Source organism: Rattus rattus, chromosome 14 (genome assembly GCF_011064425.1).
Source record: "Rattus rattus isolate New Zealand chromosome 14, Rrattus_CSIRO_v1, whole genome shotgun sequence".
NCBI classification, from domain to species: domain Eukaryota; kingdom Metazoa; phylum Chordata; class Mammalia; order Rodentia; family Muridae; genus Rattus; species Rattus rattus.
This window is the reverse complement of record NC_046167.1, coordinates 7560855-7583226: the sequence shown is the minus strand read 5'-3', so window position 1 is coordinate 7583226 and position 22372 is coordinate 7560855. Positions and strand designations below refer to the sequence as shown.

At 38.8% G+C, this 22372-nt stretch overlaps 1 protein-coding gene across 1 annotated transcript in view; it reads left to right on the top strand.

The window, feature by feature from the left end:
- The window catches only part of Malrd1 (MAM and LDL receptor class A domain containing 1), a 684120-nt gene extending 662314 nt beyond the window's left edge, over window positions 1–21806 (top strand). The window contains exons 38-39 of the mRNA XM_032884682.1: window positions 18052–18127; window positions 21500–21806. Coding sequence (XP_032740573.1) covers window positions 18052–18127; window positions 21500–21583 — 160 coding nt within the window. The 3' untranslated portion in view covers window positions 21584–21806. The remainder of the gene's footprint in view (window positions 1–18051; window positions 18128–21499) is intronic.
- Window positions 21807–22372: the final 566 nt, after the last annotated feature.

The following is a 22372-nucleotide window of genomic DNA, read 5'->3' as shown; positions in this document are numbered from 1 at the left end:
AATGAATTCTTGTGACCTGGGACTCTATGGAATAAGAAAAAGATATAGGATGGGTCAAGAACGTGAAACTGATCAAGTGTAGATATAATATTTCTCCTCATGAGAAGCCCTTGGTCCTGCCAAGGTTGGACCCCCAGTGTAGGAGATTGTGGATGGGGAGGGGAACACCCTTATAGAAGGGAGGGGAGGGGTTAGGGGGCTTTTGAACTGAAAACTAGGAAAGGGAATAACATCTGAAATGTAAATAAGAAATACCCAATTAAAAAAATAATAGTTTTCCTGAAATCTGGGACAAAGAATTTTTCAGAAATCTCCCATTTAATTCTTCCTTCACTGTAAAAATAAAACATGAAAAGTACTTTCACCATGGCGAAATCCAAAACTGATCTCCTCTGTCACCATTCCCAGGGCACCATGGAATAAAGAAACTACTCTGTCCTCAGGTATGATTTTACTTGGTCCATTGGCTTCTTTTCTATGTCTCCTGTAACAGATCCTAACCTTCATGATAGCAGAACCTTCCATATACGATATTTATACCTCTTAGCTTAGCAAATGGCTAGAGGATTCATTCCATCAAATGTATATTAGGTTTAATTTTTGTCTTGTCTCTCCTTGGCTAATGGAGACCAGATTTTATATTGCAAATACTACACTTTCACTATCATTTATTCATCTAATAACTCCAGCAGATGATTGAAAAGGCATGGATATCCTTGTGTTCCTGAAGAATTTTCTTGAAACTTGGCCGACTTTCATTCTATTCTAAGGAAGTCAAAGTAGCATCTAAGGGCATGCCAGAAGATGTTTACCTGTGTGGTCTTTGACAAAGCCATCCCTGTGGTCAGTGGTGGGCTTCGAATTCAATTCTCAAATAGAGTTGTAAATACCAGAATTTTAGTGAGTGGAGTTTCAAAATGAGAAGTCCAAAGCATTTACAGTCTATGAAAGGAACTGAGGCAACAAAAGTCTTGGCATTTTAGGAGGACAGAAAATCAGCTGCATGTGTTGATGTGAGTAATATACTCCTCACGCTAAACTAGTTAATTCAGAGAGTCATATATGTGACAGGTTTCACCCTGAAGTTACCCTGGCATCTGACAACTTAATGACGAGTCTTATTTATAAAAATAATATCATTCCTGTTTTGTTTTCCCCAAAGCAAAAGGTCATGCCTAAAACATTTTATGTTGAAGTCTTTGCATGAATGTAAGATAAATGCATCAAACAAAATAGAATTTTTTCATGATTTCAAAATTACTTTCCATTTTTACTCCCTACCTCACGGCTAATTAAACAATTCTCCAGTCATTTAATATTTTATTTGTCCATATATAATCAGACTGATACCAATATAGAGTAATCCAAGCTTTACAGTGTATACTCATGTTAGTATATTATTATTATTATCTACAAATGTTATTATTATTATGTCTCATGACTACAGATAAATAAATATTTGCAATAAAATATGAGGACCATTTTACTGTTTAGTAGCCCCATATTTTAATTAGTCATTCTAAAGATAACCAATCACGATTATTAAAGTGACAATATTTCTGTTAGATAGAGGTAGTCCCTGGGCACAGTTCATTTTTCAGGACATTAGACTGTCTTCCTGTTCTTTCTGATAAATCTTCTATATAAGAAGCATGGTATCTTTAAACCCGACACATTTCTAGGGTGGATTCATTTCCAGAATGTTGAGAAACGCTCTCACTAAGGAGTGGAACTCAGGAAGGCAGAGAGGGCACACGAGTGACTCTGTCAGTCTCACGGCATGTACTATTAAAATTACACGGAGCAAGTATGTCCAGGGCCCTTGAGTAGACACCAGAATTTAACTGGGATTTATTTATGTCACTAAAAAGTACAGACTAGGAAGGCTGACTTTTTAAGTTTTCCTCAGTAACTGCTCTGTTATCCTTCTGATAGACTTATTCTTGTCGTGCAAATCTTCATTCATATAATTTCTCTTGAGAAGCATCCTTGGAGAAACTTCCACAGCATCAGCAATCTGTTTCCGGGTTAGAATTTCAATCACTCTAATGAATCAAAAGATAGAATGACAAAGCCCATGTGAGATCAACTAACTTGCATCTTTTGGTGGGGGAGGGGTAAAAGAATCACCAAATCAGAACCCACAGAGGTTCTTTCAGGTCGCATGAGCAACAACTTACAGTGGGCCTAATATGTGCTTAATTATGCTATAAGCTGAGATGAATAAAATAACTAGCAGGATCCAGGAGGTCAGTGCATAAGAGTACTTGGTGCATAAGCATGAGAACCTGATTCAAAATTTTAGTGCTTAAAGAAAGGTAATCTTATAAATAAGGCTGGTATGAACATAGTGGAGCATGTGTCCTTGTTGTATGTTGGAGCATCTTCTGGGTATATGCCCAGGAGAGGTATAGCTGGGTCCTCAGGTAGTGCAATGTCGAATTTTCTGAGGAACCTCCAGACTGATTTCCAGAGTGGTTGTACCAGTTTGCAATCTCACCAACAATGGAGGAGTGTTCCTCTTTCTCAAGAAGCTGGAAAGAACCCAGATGCCCTTCAACAGAGGAATGGATTAAAAAATGTGGTACATCTACACAGTGGAGTACTACTCAGCTATCAAAAACAGTGACTTCATGAAATTCATAGGCAAATGGAATGAACTAGAAAATATCATCCTGAGTGAGGTTACTTAATCACACACACACACACACACACACACACACACACACACACACAAACACACGGTATGCACTCATTGATAAGTGGATATTAGCCAAAAAGCTCAAATTACCCAAGTTGCAATCCACAGACCACAGGAAGCTCAAGAAGAAGGATGACCAAAATGCAGATGCTCCCACTCCTTCTTAAAAGAGGGAAAATATTCATAGGAGGGGATATGGAAACAAAATTTAGAGCAGTAACTCAAGGAATGGCCATTCAGAGCCTGGCCCACATGTGGCCCATATATACAGCCACCAAAACTAGATAAGATTGATGAAACTACAAAATGCATGCTGAAAGGGACCGGATATAGATCTCTCCTGAGAGACACATCCAGAGCATGTCCAATACAGAGGTCAATGCTAGCAGCAAACGACTGAACTGAGAATAGGACCCCCCTTGGGGGAAATTAGAGGAAGTATTGAAAGAGTTGAAGGAGCTTCCAACCCCCAAAAAACAACAATGCCAACCAACCAGAGCTTCCAGGGACTAAACCACTACCAGAAAGAGTACACATGGACTGACCCAGGGCTCCAACTGCATACGTAGCAGAGAATAGCCTTGTTGGGGCCACCAGGGGAAGGGGAAGCCCTTGGTCCTTCCAAGGTTGGACCCCCAATGCAGGGGAATATGGGGGGATATATATATAGGGGGAATACCCCTATGGAAGAGGTGGAGGGGGAGGGGAGGGAATGGGGGCTTATGGACAGGAAACCAGGAAGGGGAATAACGTTAGAAATGTAAGTAAAGAAATATATCTAATAAGAAAAATAGCCAAATTAATAAAAAAAGGTAATCTTGGCAGCCTGTACTTGGGGTTCTCATACTAGTAAAAAGAAAGAGATCCAAGGAGTTTGCTCATTCACTGGCCTAGCCAAAGTGTGAGCTTTAGCTTTAGTGAGAGACCCTACTTCAAACAAACAAACAAGGCAGGAAGCAACGGAATTAGCGACAACTTCTTTTGTCCCCTGCACGCACACATACAGGCTTGGGAACCCACATTCAATATGTATAACATATATTATGAACAAACAATGTATGCATCCCAAATTAAACACTTATACAGTAGTGAGGGAGCTTTATGTAAATCAAATAATCCCAATGCTTCAATAAATATATGTCAACTGCATAGAGTTGTTTCCTAGGATAAACTGGAAGGGCATAAAAAGGCATAAAAGGAAGGCATGGTGCTTTGAACGTACAGGCAAGGTGAAGGGAAGGTTGACTAAGGATTTGGTGAGGACAAGACATCACAGATTGAAACTCATGAGATGACAAACGAAAAGCATCTCTGGAAAACAGAATCCGTCTAGTAACAGAGGTTATAGAGACAGTCAGTGTGAGGCATCCATAGGTCAGATAGGAAGATAAATGGCTGCAATTAACTGGGAATTCAATGGGCATGGATCAATTCAGGGCAATCTACATAGCCTGCCAATTACCTACTGCTCTGTCTAGGGCTCCTCTGTTTCCTATACAGAAACAACTATAAATAAAAGCTACTTCATTGTTCTTTTTATTTTCCCTAATACCTGTTATAAACTGAAATTAGGTATAGATGCATTCTAACTAAACATATTAATAAATCCAAAATGGCACACATTTATAGGAATTTGAGTAGATTCAGAATTCATAGTGTAATGAAACCAATTTTCTCAATAGATCTCTTACAGTCGTCCACTCGATATTGTCTGCAAGTTTCGTGAAGAAGCTGCTAGGTGACTGCTGAGGAAAATCATGGAGAGTGATAATTAACTTCAGAACTGCAATCAGTTTTCAATCAAACAGATTATATGTCTAAAAAATCAATAAAGACATTAGAGTGAGTTTTCATATTCAGCAATTTACAAGGAGAAATGCTTCATTCGGATGAGAGAAAGCCAAAAAACAGATGGTCTTCTCCAAGTGTGGGGCGTGAAGATGTCAAAGGAGAAGGGCAGGAGGAGTGTTTCCAGAAGAGGCAGCTAGCAGACGCTGTCTAAATGAAGAGTAGAAGTCAACCATGGCAGGGGCCACTTAGTAATAGTCAATAAAACATGCTGTAAAACAGAGCTGCTATTCATACTGTGCATGCAGAAGGAGTAGCTAGGACTTTGTTTTAATTTCTAAACTATCATAGGTTAATATCTCTATAAGACAAATGACCATTAGAAAAATGAAACTAAAAGTGAATTGATATGAAATGAATGAGATTATTTTTTTCCTTGAATAGTTTCTTCTATTTTAATTATATTTGTTCTTTGTCCTTGTGATTTTATAAGGTATATATTGATTTATGATAATATCCAATTCCAGTTTCCCCCTCTCGAACTCTCTTATTTCCCATCATCAATCAAGCATGTACCCCTCTTAACTTTATGACCCTTAAAAAGTCCCCTATGTCCAATTACTATTTGCCATATGTACATAGGTGGACCATCAATGACGCATAGAAAACTACCAAGAGCCACACCCTAAGAAAGAACGAGTATCTCTCCTTCAGCAGCTATCAACTGCCCATAGTGTCTCAGAAAATACTGTGCCTGGAGAGTGATCCCACAATTTATGCAAGAGTTTTTATTGACTTTATCTTTTTTTAGGTCTTCCACAGTTGACCCCTGGTACTGTGTGATATGACAGCCATGTCATGTCTAGAAGATGGCATTTCACCACACTCTTCCTCTATGATTCCTATATTGTTTCTGCCTTCTCCTTTGTGATGTTACCTAAGCCATGGCAGGGAGCAAGGGTTTGATAAAAACCATGGCCCATTTAGTTCTGAGCACTCCATAGAATTTTCTTGGGATTTCGTCTAATTATGCTTTTCTGCATTGGTTGTTGCCCACTGGGGAAAAAAAAAAAGCTATTCTGTCCATGGTTGAGTCCAGTCTCTCTCTCTCTCTCTCTCTCTCTCTCTCTCTCTCTCTCTCTCTCTGTGTGTGTGTGTGTGTGTGTGTGTGTGTGTGATATATGACAATTTGACAATGACCCTTGAGCAGTGAAAGTGAGATCTATTCCAGAATCTGTGACCTCTCCAACTATGTGGGAGATATATTGTTTTGAAGAGACACCATGACCAAGGCAACTCTTATAAAGGATAACATTTTAACATTTCATTGGGGCTGGCTTACATGTTCTGAGGTTCATTCCATTATCATCATGGCAGGAAGCATCGCAGTGTCCACAGGGTGTCCAAAGTGTCCATAGAATGGGAGGAGGTGAAAGGTCAACATCTTGTTCAGAGAGACGTCAGGAGAAGACTGTTTCCGGGCAGCTAGGAAGAGTGTTCCTAAGCCCAATCCAAGAGTGACACACTTCCCCCAACAAGGCCACACCTCCTAATATTGCCACTTTTTGGGTCAAGCACATTTAAACCCCCACAAGGGATTTTGTTGGGTTTTAAGTTGTGTTTCTTTTTATTATTAGATATATTTCTTAATTTACATTTCAAATCCTATTCCCTTTCCTGGTTTCCTGTCCATAAGCTCCCTATCCCCTCCCCCTCCCCCATGCAGGTGTCCCCCTTCATCCACGCCCCTTACCGCCCCCCCACACCTACATTCCTCTGCACTGGGGGTCCAACCTTGGCAGGACCAAGGGCTTTCCCTTCCACTGGTGCCCCAACAAGGCTATTCTCTGCTACGTATGCAGTTGGATCCCCGGGTCAGTCCATGTATAGTCTTTGGGTAGTGGTTTAGTCCCTGGAAGCTCCTGTTCGTTGGCATTGTTGTTCTTATAGGCTTGCAAGCCCCTTCAGCTCTTTCAATCCTTCCTCTAATTCCCCCAAAGGGTGTCCCATTCTCTGTTCAATTGTATGCTGCTAGCATTCTGTATCTGACATGTTCTGGCTGTGTCTCTCAGGAGATACCTGTCAGCCTGTACTTCTTAGCTTCATCAATCTTATCTAGTTTGGTGGCTGTATATATATATGGGCCACATGTGGGTCAGGCTCTGAATGGCCATTCCTTCAGTCTCTGCTCTAAACTTTGCCTCCATATCTCCTCCTATGGATATTTTTGTTCCCCCATTTAAGAAGGAGTGGGAATATCCGCATTTTGGTCATCCTTCTTTTTGAGCTTCCTGTGGTCTGTGGATTGCATCTTGGGTAATTCGAGCTTTTGAGCTAATATCCACTTTTGATTTGTAAGTTTAACCAGTTTTACTGTACCAGAAATTAAGTTCCCTGCTATAAGGCAGGCCTCAAATTCATTCAGTAAGTGCTTAGTTGACTCAGAACATTCATACCACAACTGTACCAGTGGACACACGTGGTGTACAAAGTCCTTATTGTAGCATTCAGGATCTAATCCTGTGACACCACCAGTGTTTTTCTCTTCTAGCATCCTGCACAGCACCACCCAGCAGTGTGGAAGCTGTGTACCAGGAAGTTTCTCGTTTTGTCTGAGATTGATTTTTGTATGTCCTGCTGGCAATGTGTGTACTGTCTCAAAAAATAGGCTCTTAAAACATGGTCATGATGGATAAGCAAGACTCTGGACTGTAGTAGAGAACTCCCTGACTATCAGGGAGAAATCCAGTGCCTTGCACTGCAATGTTTACCTAGTAACCCTTGTCGTCCAGAAGCACCATTATACATCATGCAGAAAATTCCATTCAAACTCTTTATTGATGTTCTTTTAATTAGCTTATAGGCTTTTTATAGTTTTAAATGATATTTATAATCTGTGTGTGTTTGTGTGTATGTGTGTGTGTGTGTGTGTGTGTGTGTGTGTGTGTGTGTGTGTGTGTGTGTGTGTGTGTGTGTGTTATGGCCATAACTTTACCACTAAGCCACACTGCCAGCTCTAAACCGTTACTGTTGTTTTTCCTATCATCTCATGAAACAAAGATTAATGAAACAGAAGCTTCATGTAAACCTCTCCCTGAGTTTACAGCAGACAGTTGGCTAATGTATTGTTTTCTAAATAAACTGCAGTCTGCGAGCTCTGCCCCATGGGAAGTTAATCTTGAAGTTGGAGAGACATGGATATAAGTAAACAAATGCCACTATGTCCAATTTTTCTGTAACAATTCTTATGTAAGTTGTAAACTTTTTATTGCCTAAATAATTTTTTTTTAAAAAGAAACAGTATTTAATAAGTAACTAAGGACAGTCACAAACAAGGCAACATTTCAACCAAAGAGACTGAGTGTCTAGAAATTCAAAAAGAAAATTAAGGTGAATTTCCATGCAGAGCAATACAGCTGGAAAACAACTTTATGCCAACAGAGACATTAAGTGCTGATAATGGGGTAAACAATGAATATAAAATAAAGCTCAAAGAAGTGGCCTGTTTTATAATGTTTCTGGCCAGTGAGGAGGGCATTGAAAACAAACTGGCGAGTCTAGTATTCCTCACATCTTTGTAAGTTAAGCAGTGCAGCACAGTTAGCAGGAAGTTTGAGAAGATATGATAAAGGGTGCATCATGGGAGTGGGTTAGAACGACTTAAGTCAGTCAAGAACAATGATATCTACTGTTTAAATGCTGGGGTAGCTGTGGAGCTCATACCCAGGACACACTGTGGGATTCTTTCTGAATTCTAAAGCTACCACCCAACTCATATATCCTAGTGCACAACTACCCTGGGAATCATAATAAGAATCCCAAACCAAAGGGGAGAGAGAATTTTAAATTATATTTAATTTGGCCATTATTATATTAATATCGTGATGTATCTGCTGAACTTTATATAAGCCTGTCACTTCGAAATAATAATTTGTATATATGAACTTTTTTTCCTAATTTGTTCATTCTTAATATTTTAAGATAATTTTTATACTTTCAAATGTTATTGAGGACTCACAAGAGCTTTCATTAATGCAGTCTATATCTAACAAAAGTTTGGACAACAGAAATTAAAACTAATAAGTACTTATAACTAAATTTTATTCATTTTAATAATGTCTTATATACCAAAAGTAGGATTCAATATGTATAGTATAATATAATATATAATAAAAGTATAATTTTCTGGGAACTGAATTCTAAACACTTTGTAGCTTTAAATGACCACACTTATTGAATGAAATGATGAAAAATATTCTCAGAAGATTGTAGCTACCAAATCCTACTGAAATGCTTGGCATAGAGTCTCTCACTTATAGTTACAGCACTTCAGAGGCTGAAAAATAAAAATGCTCATGGGTTTGAGAGCAGCTTGGCTTACAGGAAAAAAATCTTGCCAGCCAGCCTACAAGTTAGATCCTATCTCAACTTCAGTTCTGAAAATGTTGACAGGGAAGTCTTTTTTAAATTAATATATATATATATATATATATGTATATATATGTATATATATGTGTGTGTGTTTGATATATATATATATATAAGTTTGAAAGGCAATTTTAATTTTAATAACTTGATAATTATGGGCAATTTTATACTGCACTGAAACTTGATACTGTAATAGTTTAAACTGAAATACCTGAAATAATATCAGTAAAAAAATTTGATGCTGTTGTCTTAGTTAGGAATTCCATTTCTGCAACTAAACATCATGACCAATAGCAAGTTGGGGTGGCAAGGGGTTATTTAGCTTCTACTTCGACAGCACTGTGGAAAGTAGGAGCTGATGCAGAGACCATGAAGGTGTGTTCTTACTAGCTTACTCCTGTGTTAGCTCAGCCTGTTTTCTTAGAGAACACCGGAACACCAGCCGAGGAATGGCACCATTCTGGCCCTCCCCCAACAACCTCTAATTAAGAAAATGCCTTACAGCTGGATCTTAGTCGAGGTTCTCTCCCTTCAAAGAACTCTAGCTTGAGTCAAGTCTGACGAAACACTACCCAGAGCTGCTCTCCTGTTACAAATCCACTGATCTTCCTTGCACTTGGGAAACGTCATTAATCCATACATGATTTTGATGCAGTTTCCAAGTCTTGGCACAGGTAATTGGGCAATAAAAGAAATATTCTTCCAGTGAACTCTTCAAAGTATGGAGAATCTGTTGTCTTTGTAGAAGAAAACAAGTTCTGCAAAATTTCTAACCTTTTTGACTATTCTCATCATTACTGGACATCATAGTGTGTTTGATTCGATGCAAAACGGTTTTTTTGTCTATATTTTCTGTGAAAATGACTGTTAATGCCCTAGTCAGAATAGTCATAGAAGCATTGTTTTATGAAAGTAAGTTTAGCATGTAACTCAATCTGACAATTTCTTCCCAAAGGTAACCCATACCTGTATTCTGCACTTGCATATTTCCCTTCCAAGTGCCTACTGTGCATACTTTTAACAACATAGCAAGTCATGTATGTAGAGGTTGAGATTTAATATGATGAATGATGGTTCCTGCTTTGTCAAGATCAAGATGACTTTATAACAATTATTGCATGCTTTTGGTGAGATACAGTGAACATCTCCATCTTATGCCCTTTAGTTGTGCATGGGGAGCATCAGCTTAGCTCTCTTCTACATTCACACATTACTGAAAATAAAAACAATATAATACCTGATTTCATCAATTATAATTTTCCCTTGAATTATGTCATTACTGTGGAAGGAATTTTGAACTGACATATCTCTGGGTCTTTAGACATACTGTTTCATAGACCATCCTTAAGAAATACTGCTAGACTCATCTAAATATATTTTAAATGTTGATGACAGGGCTATACAATGCCATCATCATTTAGTAATGCTTGGACTACTAGATATGGGGATGCAGCTAATGTGTTTGATAGCTTTGATGACATCTTTCTACATAAATATTCATTTTCCCCTTTAATTATCTTCTAAATATTGTCCTCTGGTAATTTTTACCAGCTCAGGAAATATTTTTACAATGTGCTTTCAAATCCTTGTGCATAGGAACTATGCTACCCTGCATCTGGTTCAAGTTATGTGTCTGTGAATTTGCTAACACTGCACTCATGAACTGGAGTGATGACCAAGGCTCTCGCTGGCAGCCCCTCTTGACTCAAGGTTGGGTTACAGGAACCCGGGTCAGCTTCATACCTATAATTGCATCCAGATTCCTGGGCAAGTTCCCATGGAAGGGCTCCATCGTGGCCAGCTTCCTTTTAAACAGTCACAGGTTTTGTGGTCAACATATTTATTTCCTGTGTGAAAAGAGTGAGAGAGAAATGTGGCAGCTGCTATCTCATTTGAGTGAGGTCAGCATAATTTGGTGTCCCAGTGTTTCTGGTTCCGTGACCCCAGATGATGAATCCTTTCCTCTCTATTTTTGGGGCTTTTCTAGTTGTGTTTGCAAATCTAGTTCGCTCTGAACATTTTTTCTCGAATATTTTGTCCTTAAGAACTTGGAAATGAATACTTCTAGATCATGATATTTCCTCCATTTATCTTTGCTCTTTCAAACTGGCCTTCTTCCTCTTCTTCTGTAATGTTTCTTTATCCCACCCAGCTCTTCCTTCTCCTTTCCCTTCTCTCTCACGTTTTTCTTCTACTTCTAACCCTTTTTCCTTTCCCTCTGTCAGATCTCTTATGACTGGAGCTTATGTAGATCAGTGAGAGAAGTTAACTATCCCAACTTCTTCTTTTAGTGCCTTAGGTCATCATGCAATTTTATTCTACCTTCAGATAGTTATAACGGATCGAGCATTGCATTTTATATTCATTTTGTTTTAACATTGAATGTGTGCCTACACATGTGTGAATGCCAGTGCGCATATGCTAAGGCCTGCACATGGAGGTCAGAGGACAACTTTGCCTATGGTTTTCACTTTCTAACTTATTTGAGGCAGGATGTCTTGCTGTTGGCCACTGCTTTTACCAGCCTCTTAGTAGTCTGTCTCTTCCTCCTTCTCACAGTGGTAGGAGAAGAGTAAAACACCACATACAGCTTTCCATGCATTCTGGGGATCTGAGCCCATGCTCTCATACTTTATGGCAAGCACGGACACTGAGACATTGCCACAGGCCCGATGGCGTCTTTCAAAAACTCACACTCATGAACAGATGAAAATGTCTCCCAAATTAGCATTTCTCTGTCCCTACCAAGCTCCTAGAGAACCTCTTCTCATTCACTGTCAGAGGCCTTCTATGCATAGCGTTTTACTAAAACATATCTTGGCGCAGTCTCAGCATTGAATTCTGAGAGACATTAGAGCATTGTGTGAAGTCTCCTACTGCCTTCTTAAAATAATGCTCTGAACGTGTTACTTATTCATGCTGGATGACAGTAGTGGCTGCACATAATAAATGTCACTTGTGCTTCTGAGTGCCTGGTTTGCTTCCCTTTGAAAGTGTGGCCCATGTAATTGACTGTCTTGCTTACATTTGACTTCCAGCATCTCAATGTCACTATCTATCATACACTGTATATATACGTGACATTGTCTCCATGTGCTAGTTCGTTACCTCAAGATCATTCCACCTTCTCCTACTATCTACTTATTTATGCCGTGTTCTTTCACTGCACATTTTTTGCACTGTGTCTTAAACATGTCATACAAAAATGACCAAATATTGTTCTAAGGTTTACAGAAAAGGATGACGGCCCAGGCATGTTATCTGACACTGAATTGCTCATGGGAAACAAGGGCAGCAGTCTCTTACTAGAAAATAAACAAACAACCAAGATAAAAACAATGCCCCCGCTTCCCCAACTTGGAAAATTGTGTGGAAAAGACTATCTCTTCCGAGCTTTTTAGAATGATATAGAATGGGGAGCATTAGTGATTGGATCCTGGTTGAAGCAAGTATTTCTGGCATCTGTCCTGGGCAGAGGAGATACTGTTCGTGAACGTTGAAAATGCATATGAAGAGCTGGGGCACATAGCTCAGGGTATAAGTGCCTGCTATGTAAGCATGAGGACCTGGGTTCAGATCCTTAGCATCTGTGCCAAAGCCAAGCCTTGTACATGCTAGGGAAATACTGTACCACCGAGCTGCTTTCCCAGCCCTTCTTGAAGTGCTGTTGAGTGTAGGAGAGAAGGAAAAATAGATAGTACTAACTTGGTTCCATTATGAGGCCTTCAGAAAACAGTATCTATTAAGTTCTTATCTCTTTAAAGGTTTGCTGTGTTGATGCTATATTCCTGGCAGTGTTCTAGGTAATGGGGGAGATGAGGAAAATAGACGTGAGCTTTATCCACCAAAGGGCTAAAATGGGACAGTCTCAATTGTTCTGTTGTTTTAAAAGAGGGAGAAACTGCACACACAGACACACACACACACACACACACACACACACACACACACGAACACATGAACGCATACACACAAAGAGAAAGAGAGATGCAGTGGACTGAGCTTTTTATATATTTGCCTTTTATTATCAGATTTCTGATAGCATTAGACGATTTGTAAATAACAGTACTTCAGCTAGAGAGATGGATGGCTCAGCAAGGAACAGCATTTACTGCTTTTCCAGAAGCTCTGAGTTTGGATCTCATCATTCATACCAGCTTATAACTGCCTGAAACTCCAACTCCATAAGATCCAGCAGCAAACTCTTTTCCAGTGTGCTCCTGAACACACAAACACATACTCACACACGCATCCACATATACTCACACATAAAAAGGAAATCATTTTCTAAACGTCATTAATAGTTATTTCCACCACAAACTCTCATATTCCCAACCAGTCCAAGCTTTGGATGCAAAAGAGAAGGAAATTTAAAAGGAAATGTAAGTGACATCAGAAGAAAGAAATGAAGAGGATAGTAATCAATCATTGTCAGCTACCAATTTGTAGTTGGCACTGGTAACAACTGTATCTACCAGAGTCCAGCGTCTTTACAAAAAGACCTCCCTCTAAAAGGAAACTCTACAGGGATGAACCATGCACCGATCAACTACGTAGGATCAGAATCTGCTAGAGAATGTCACACATGTTGTATGCATTGGGTGCATTTCAGTAAGTGAAAGGGAATGGTGGGAAATGACAGGGTCACCATGCTAGCATCTTACAGAGTGTGACCGTAGTGCACTGCCTTCCACCTGTGAAGTAACGGCATTCATGTCTGGAAACTTGAAATATCGGCTGGCTTCTCAGAAACAGTATAGAGAAGTTACCCTCCTAGTGGAAGCCACTTCTACCTCCTAATGTGCACAGGCAATAACTTTTAATGGAAAAATCACTATGGTAATTGCTTCAAATGATCTTCATGTCGCTGTAAGTATAACCTGAAATTATGGTTCTTCTAGTCATTGTTGGCAAAAATATAAACTTATGCAGTCACAATGTAATCATCATGGAGATTCTCCAGAAAACTGAACAGAGAACTGTCTTATATAAGTCTCGGTTATTTGTCAAATGTCTGTAATTTACCATCCCACAGAGACACTGCACATCTATGTTTAGAGCTGCACTGTATAGTCTATCCAGCCTGGGTGGTCAAGAAATGGGGTTCACATATACAATAGAGTTTCATGCATGGATAAAGAAAAGTGAAATCATGATATTCACAAGAAAACAGATGAAACTGAAGATCATCATGTCAGACCATTTTTTTTCTATTATTCACTTAAAAGTGTGTGTGTGTGTGTGTGTTTGTCTGTGAGTGTGCGTGTTTCTGTGTGTTGTCTGCCTTGTATTTATATGTTTGTAGGTCACAAAATGAGAAACTGAATCATAAGAGGGGAGAACAATATCTTAGTGGAAATGAGAACAGGATAGGACAATAGAGTACATGTAATAAAGAGGGGTGAGAGGTAATCAGCTAGGTAGGGAAAGAGATAACAGAGCGGCAGTGGGAAGGGGAAAATGAGATCAAACTATAATAACATATTTATGCAAAGATGTCAGTATGAAACTCATTACTTTACACATTAAGCTAATAATTAATTACAAATTAAAGTGAATAAAAAGAAAATATCATTCTCCATGTTTTGAGATGGTCAGGGAAGGTCAGATAATATGATCTATTTGTAGATTCTCAGCAAAGACCTCTGAAATACATGACCTCTGAAATACTGTTCATTTTAATTTTATACTTTGTGTTTAATTTTTGAGCTAGATGTTCCCTAGTTCCCTAGTTTGTGTGTACGTGTGTGTATATGTATATATGTATGTGTACATGCATATGACTGTGTGCATGTCAGTTCATGCATGCATGGGCACAGAGACCAATGAAGAACCATCCACTTTCTTTTGCCTTTGGAGCCAGGCTCTCCACTTCCTAGAACTCACCGCCTCATCTAGAATAGATATTCTGTAATCTTCGGGATCCATTTGCCTCTGCCTCTCTTGCTCTGGGATTACAAGCATAAGCATAAAGCCTTATCACACACATGTGAGAACTTAACTCAGATCCTCATACCTGTGTAACAAGGTTTTTCCCAATTAATTTGTCTTCCTAGTTCCAAACATATTTTAAACATAAATATATTATGACAGCTTTGCTCAAATGAAATAGGAGTGGGGCTAGTTGATTGATGGGTTGACTCAGAATCAGTCCATTCTCTCTGGCATACAAAATGACAGGCCAAAGGAATGAGAAAACCAAGACATCGAAAATCTTAAATGACACCTGGTGAAAATGGCAAACAATTATGTAAACAAATTTAATAACAGATACTCTTGCTAATTATAAAAGTAATCAAGCAAATTATAAAAGTATAACAATGTATAAATATTAATCGGTAAGCTCACAGTGCTTACATACATGGTTTAATTTCGTCACCCCTGGCCAGTCACCTTTGAGAGCTAGTCTTCAATATTTAAAGTGACAGTGGTATTCGTCATCACTGTTTGGTTCCTTTCAGCCTAGACAAGGATTTATTTATTTGATATTATACTTTATAATATCAAAATAACGTCTGCAGCATGCTAGCAATTAGTTTTCTATTTGAGTTTACAATTGAGATTCTATTTGAACGAATGAAAATATTTTAGAGGTAGACAATACTGACAGTTATGTAACATAACAAATGATTGATAACAGTGAATTGTACAATTCAAGATTGGTTACATTGGCAATTTCATGATAGGTATGTTTACTATGATCTTATATTACTAAAGTTTTGTAAAATTAATATCATAAACACTGAGTCATATGCATATGATTGTGTGAATTGGGGGCTGGAAAAGTGAGTCAGTGTGTGAAATGCTTACTGATCAAGTGTCAAAATGCATGTTCAGGTCCCCAGAAGCCATGTAGCATGAGGTGTACATAATAAAACATGTCTGTGATCAAGTCATCATACAGCGAGATCACAGGTGGACACAGGAGAATCCGTAAAGTGTATGCCAGCTGGCTCAGTGCACATAGCAGTGAATCACAAGGAGGAATTCTCTTAGACACGGTGGAAGGGAAAGGTGGTACACAGCCTAGACTTTCCATTCACCTCCATACATGTGCACCTACGCTTACAAAAGTGAACATGTACACACATGTGTACACACACATATTCACACACAGAAGCACTAAGATTTTAAATATGCTATTTATATGGTATATGAATAATATTCTACTTGTGCTGTTAAAAACAATATAAACATCCTCCACAAAGTCTTTTATTGGCTAGAGCACACGTGGGTTTGATTTTATTCTTTTTCATTTTTTTCAATGCCCTTTTACAGTATTTGTAGACTAATATTATAAGCAACTCAGTATTTACAGTACTGTTGGGACTACTAACTTTTGAAAGATTTGCACAGCTTGTGGAGTGACAAATTAACATTAAGGGAGTTAGGTCACATGTGATGTTTAGTTTACAGGTAGGAAAGATATCAATACTCAGCCACAGGAGCCAAGCATTCTGACGAATGGAGTCAAACTTTTGGTTGAATAGCGAACGGCTTGAGGCCGCTAAGAAACACAGACAGAAGTGTAAGTTCCTTTCACAAGCGCACACCGACGCCCTTTTATTACAACTCCACTCCCTTACAGCAATACCATCATCCTTCTATAGACCCCATCCGCCTGTACATTGCACTTTAGCAGAAAATATAAAATTTTAAATTCTTTAAGACTTAAGAGTCTTTTTAGAAGAAAAGTTGCTTACTTTCACATATTTAGATGATTGGGGGCTTTATCTGGCATCCACCTACCAATCTTTGAGATGTCTGGGCTTCCATCAGTCCAAAGCAAAAGCTGTCGCCTTCTATCAGCATCACTGTGCCCCGGGTGCTTCTTTTAGCAGTGCCTGGTCACCTGCACAGTCAGTTCTCGGACTCTCTGTCAGGCCTAGGAGTAAGGCTTCTTCCTACTTTTTGATTCCATCCCCAATTTGAACGTCAGTTGAATTTGCGTTTTGTATTTACTGCCTATGGCTGTCTTATGTTTCCTAGCTTTACCCTGCTTTGATACTTTCTAAGTCACGTTCACCCCGGCCTGGCCCAGCTCTTGCTTTGACATTTTGACACATTTCAAAATCACCCTTACATTCTTGCCAGTCGCCAGTTGGAGAGAGCTCCCACCTAGATACACGCCCTGAATTTGCCTCTCTGGGCAAATGTAACATGGACTGGGAAGAAACAAACACAAAGATTCAAAATGCATTTATCCAGTTTAATTGGAGAAATTCACAAGTATTTCATTATTGGCCCAATGAATTAACAAATAAGCAGGATAGATCTCTCACTGCCTTTTCTAATTATGACCCGTCCGAAGCTATACTCGATACATTGATCAGTTATCAAAATGTAGCCTTAATTACAGTGAACTACTTTCTCAGTGGCCTATTTGATCCAGTGGTTTAAGAAGTCGTAGTGAAAGCATGCTTATACGAGATTGAGGCCACAAGGAAATTATGTTTCCAGCCAAACCTGATCACCTAGATTAGGCTCTGAAAGGCTGTATGGTTTGGTTAGCTGGTACTAGGAAGCCTAGCCTCTGGAAACTTTAAACAGAAGGTCAGTAAGAAATCCCTCTTAACCTTTTGCATTTAAGGATATGGATAATACTGAAAAACCTGCTTATTGACATTGTACCCTGATGATGCAAAAAACATTAAAGCATGTGTTTTTTTTCCCCCTTGGTTGCTGTTAAGACAATAGTGATCATCCCAGAATTACTTGTTCATTTTCTCTCTCTCTCTCTCTCTCTCTCTCTCTCTCTCTCTCTCTCTCTCACACACACACACACACACACACACACACACACACACACACACACACAAACACACACACACACACATCTATTTCTACTAAACAATGACCTGAACACTTACCATGGTACCATGAAGCACTTAGTACTATGTATTTCCAGGTAAGGTGACACAGTTATATACATACATGTATGTATACCTAAGGTGTTACATGCCTATAGTTCCCTCATCTAAAGATTAAGGCAAAAGGAAGGAGAATTTGAGGCCCAACTGGGCTACACAACAAGACTTTGTAAAACATAAATAAGAACATAAACCCAACATTTGGGTTTCTGTGGCCCAGTTCTGTTTGCTTGTTTGTGTTTATTTGTTTGCTTTGTTTTAAAGGAAATCTGAGGGTGGAGGCAATCATGCCTTTGTCAATCCAGTTTATGGGAACTGCATCAACCCAGAGAAAACTGAGGTAAGTGGCAAGTGAACTATGTTGATTCAGAAGCAACACACACACACACACACACACACACACACACACACACACACGTACACAGACATGCAACACAAACACATTCACAAAGAGACACATATACACTCACATGCACATAGAAACACACAAACCAACAAGCACAAGCGAACTCACACACATGTACACATACAATCAAACTCACACACACACACACACATACACATACACACATACACACACACACACACACACACACACACACACACAGCCCTACCCATAACCAATTAGTTGTGTTTAGAACCATTTCTATGTTATAGCTAAGAGAAATAGTCTAGTGGATTTATTTCAATTAGAAGCAAAAGGGCATTTCAGACTCTGAAAATGAGTGAGATTTTCCATTTAGGACACTGCGATTCTGCTTGAAAAATCAGTTCAGTGTTAAATGGCTTTGTGGTAACTGTACACCTTCCAAGAGAGCTGGCAAATCTGGAAAGTATCAATAAAACCCATAGAGTGTTATTAGTCATCTCTTCCCAGTAACCACGCATTGGGTCTTTGGCTTATTTGCATTCTCAAAAAGAAGTATATAGAAAGCTTGAGTGTTTCCCCCCATTATGTTTTAAAAATTTATTTTATGTGTGTTATAAGTCTGAATATATGTGTATAGGGGGGAAGGAACCCTAGTACATGTGTGGGCAGGAGGGGGAAGGACACCCTAGTGCATGTGTGGGCAGGAGGAAGTCTGACCAGAGTGGTGCTACAAGCTGTTTTGAGGGCCAGACATGATGCTGAAACCAAGCTCAGGTCCTCTCCAAGAGCAGGAACTGCTCTGAACTCCTGAGATATCTTTCCTATAACCCTTTCTTATTTTTATTAAATAATCTGTCAACAGTTCCTTATCTTTAAGTCTTGCCATTGGAAATGAGCACCAAAGTGTCAGGTCAGGCAGATTCCAATGTTTCAGAGCCTTGCATTGTGTGGGTGAAGACTAACAGATGTTGCTTCTTAAGTTTCCATGCCTTCTTCATCAAATATGTCATGTACATTTTAGCTTTGTTTAAGTGGAGATGGAAAAAAGAAGAAATTTCCCTAAACATGAAGGGTTTAAATGTGGATAATTCAGTGAATAAATCAAATGTATCCTACTCAGTTGTTAATAGTTACCCAAAGAGATACAATATTTACTCCATTGAATCAGAAAGGTATACGTTTCTATTTTTAATGAAGAAACCTGATCTCTTTACCCCCAACTTAGATAAGCTTTTGTGTCTGATAAATGCTAATTCTAGAAGAAAAGAGTGAAAAGCATTAGAGGTGAAAATTTGTATCTTAATTATCTCAAGAAATGGATATTTAGTAAATAGTGGCTAAGAAGATATCCAATATTCCTTCCCTGAGAAGACAGCTTTTCTAGTGTTCGTGTGTGTGTGTATGTGTGTGTGTGTGTGTGTGTGTGTGTGTGTGTGTGTGTGTCGGTGTGTCGGTGTGTGTGTGTGTGCGTGTGTGTGTCCCAGAATGCACAGGGAGAGATCTAGATCAAAAGCCACTTGCAACAGACTTTCAAGCAGATTTCACTGCAGGTTCCTAGTGATCACTCAATGCAAAACTTCAGAATTTTATTTTATTTCTTGATAAAAGATGAATTACTCGCATTTCACAATCCTTTTAAAAATCACCTTTTAGTTCATTAAGGATGACTAGGGAAGAAATCCTGTCATATCTGTTTCTATTATTTTAGAAAAATGACCGAAATATATTCAAAGTTCTTTTATATAACAGAAAAATACATTTATCTCAAATATTTTTCAAAAGCTTTTACAGAAATGTCTTATAGTGCTATTGATTTGGGGAGACTAGGAAGATCTCTCGATCAGCCATCAGCCATGTGAAATATGTTCAATGGTTAGCTCTCTTTCTCCCTTTCCTCAATTCATGCTACCCCAGTACATTCATGATTGTTAAGCAAATCATAGCAGTTATTTAGGTATGAAACTTCAGTTGTATCTTTGAGAGACAAAAACACATTTAAAACATACCAGTGGCATCATACCTAAAGACGCAGCAGTTTCAAAATAATATCAATCTATCAAAAATATATGTCAGTGTTAAACTTGCTCGATTACCTTTCATATAAGAAGGGCTCTTATACTTGGGTTTAGCTTTTGTTGGTACTGTAATTTTAAATCGGAATCTTTTCTTAAAGAACACAAATATAAGTGAATAGCTATGTCTTTCAAGGCTCTCTTAGTCTTTATGTTCTATATTCTCTTTGTTTTCTTCTTGAGAGTATGCATTGAAGGGACAGGGTTTTCCCGAAGAGCTTGCCAACTTTTAGACTCTGTAATATAATTTACATCTTTAACCCTACTAATTCAAAGATCGTGTTGCGGTTATTGGTGTTGACGTTGTTGTTGCTGCTACTGAACCCCTGCTTTACTACCTTTAACTACGGTCAGCATAGCAAGCTGAGAGCAACAGTACAGGTGAGAAGGTAGAAACTCAGCCTTCTGAATTTCTCTCTGCTCTCATAGATGAGGGAAGGCAGTAAAACCCAAGGCCACAGGGCCCTGCAAACTTATTTTATGAGACTCCACGTCAGAGACATGTTAGTGTGAGCTGCTAATGTGAGATGGCTGTGCTGGAGCGAGGCTCGGGGATACTCTCATTCACACTCCTATGAAGATTTATTAGAAATGTCCTTCATGAACACCTATTCAGAGTCTGCCCCACATGTGGCCCATACATATTCAGCCACCCAATTAGATAAGATGGATGAAGCAAAGAAGTGCAGGCCGACAGGAACCGGATGTAGATCTCTCCTGAGAGACACAGCCAGAATACAGCAAGTACATAGGCGAATGCCAGTAGCAAACCACTGAACTGAGAACGGGACCCCCATTGAAGGAATCAGAGAAAGGACTGGAAGAGCTTGAAGGGGCTCGAGACCCCATATGAACAACAATGCCAAGCAACCAGAGCTTCCAGGGACTAAGTCACTACCTAAAGACTGTACATGGACTGACCCTGGGCTCCAACCTCATAGGTAGCAATGAATAGCCTAGTAAGAGCACCAGTGGAAGGAGAAGCCCTTAGTCCTGCCAAGACTGAACCCCCAGTGAACGTGATTGTTGCGGGGAGGGCGGCAACGAAGGGAGGATGTGGAGGGGAACAACCATATAGAAGGGGAGGGGGAAGGGTTAGGGGGATGTTGGCCCGGAAACCGGGAAGAGGAATAACAATCGAAATGTAAATAAGTAATACTCAAGTTAATAAAGATGAAAAAAAAAACCCTTCATTCTTTTTGATCCTTTCAGAAGTTTTCTATCTTACTCTGGAAAATACTAACTCTCTAAATGTATGTTTCCTCCTTAGAGTTCCATCTATTCTTTCCCAAATCCGTTTTATGGTGTAACATCAGGAAGCCTGGAGACAGTGTCACGTCATCTCAAATCCTAACATCAAAACTAGGTTTCATGCAAAATGTGTCAATAGAAAATTTCATTCATTAAACTGATCCTGTATGAGGTAAAAGAGAAGATATTCAAATGTTAGTTTGATTATAACATATTGAAACAAGCTCCTTACAAATTCTTTGAATATTGCCATGGAATCACTGACAGCTCCTTTTCTTCTTTGTACATCTGAGTACTTCAATAAAATATTCTGCCTGATCAATGGATATTCCTTTTGTTTTTTTTACCGATTATTATTTTTAAGGGTCTAAAAGATATTTTATTCTAGAGGCAACTTTTGAGTGGCCATAGCCTGGGAACACAGATTTAGGTTACCTTAAATTTCATGTTCATGGAATTGGTTTCATGGTTTTACAAAGAAAGTCATAAATCAAGGCAAGGTTAAAGCACATCAGGTAGACCACAGAGGTGGTTGCAGTGAGATAAACAAGCTTTTCTATAGGTCACAGAGGTTATCTCTAAAATGTATGAATAAGATTGCATCGTATCTGGAATATAAAGAAGTATTAAAATCATATTTCTTTGCTCTAAAGCTTAGAAACAAAGGTGAACTCACTCTCTTTGCGATCTCATGAGAATGGGCAAGGAATGGTTACCCCAATCAATAGTTCTTTTTGTGTTTGGAAAAACATGTGATAATTAATCCTAAACCCATGTCTGTCAGATAATCATGAGACTTTTATATACACATAGAAATGTCAAAATATAAATTAAGAGGTATTGAATGATATAAACTGAAAAGTCTCTGCTCTAATAGTTCAAATCATATATA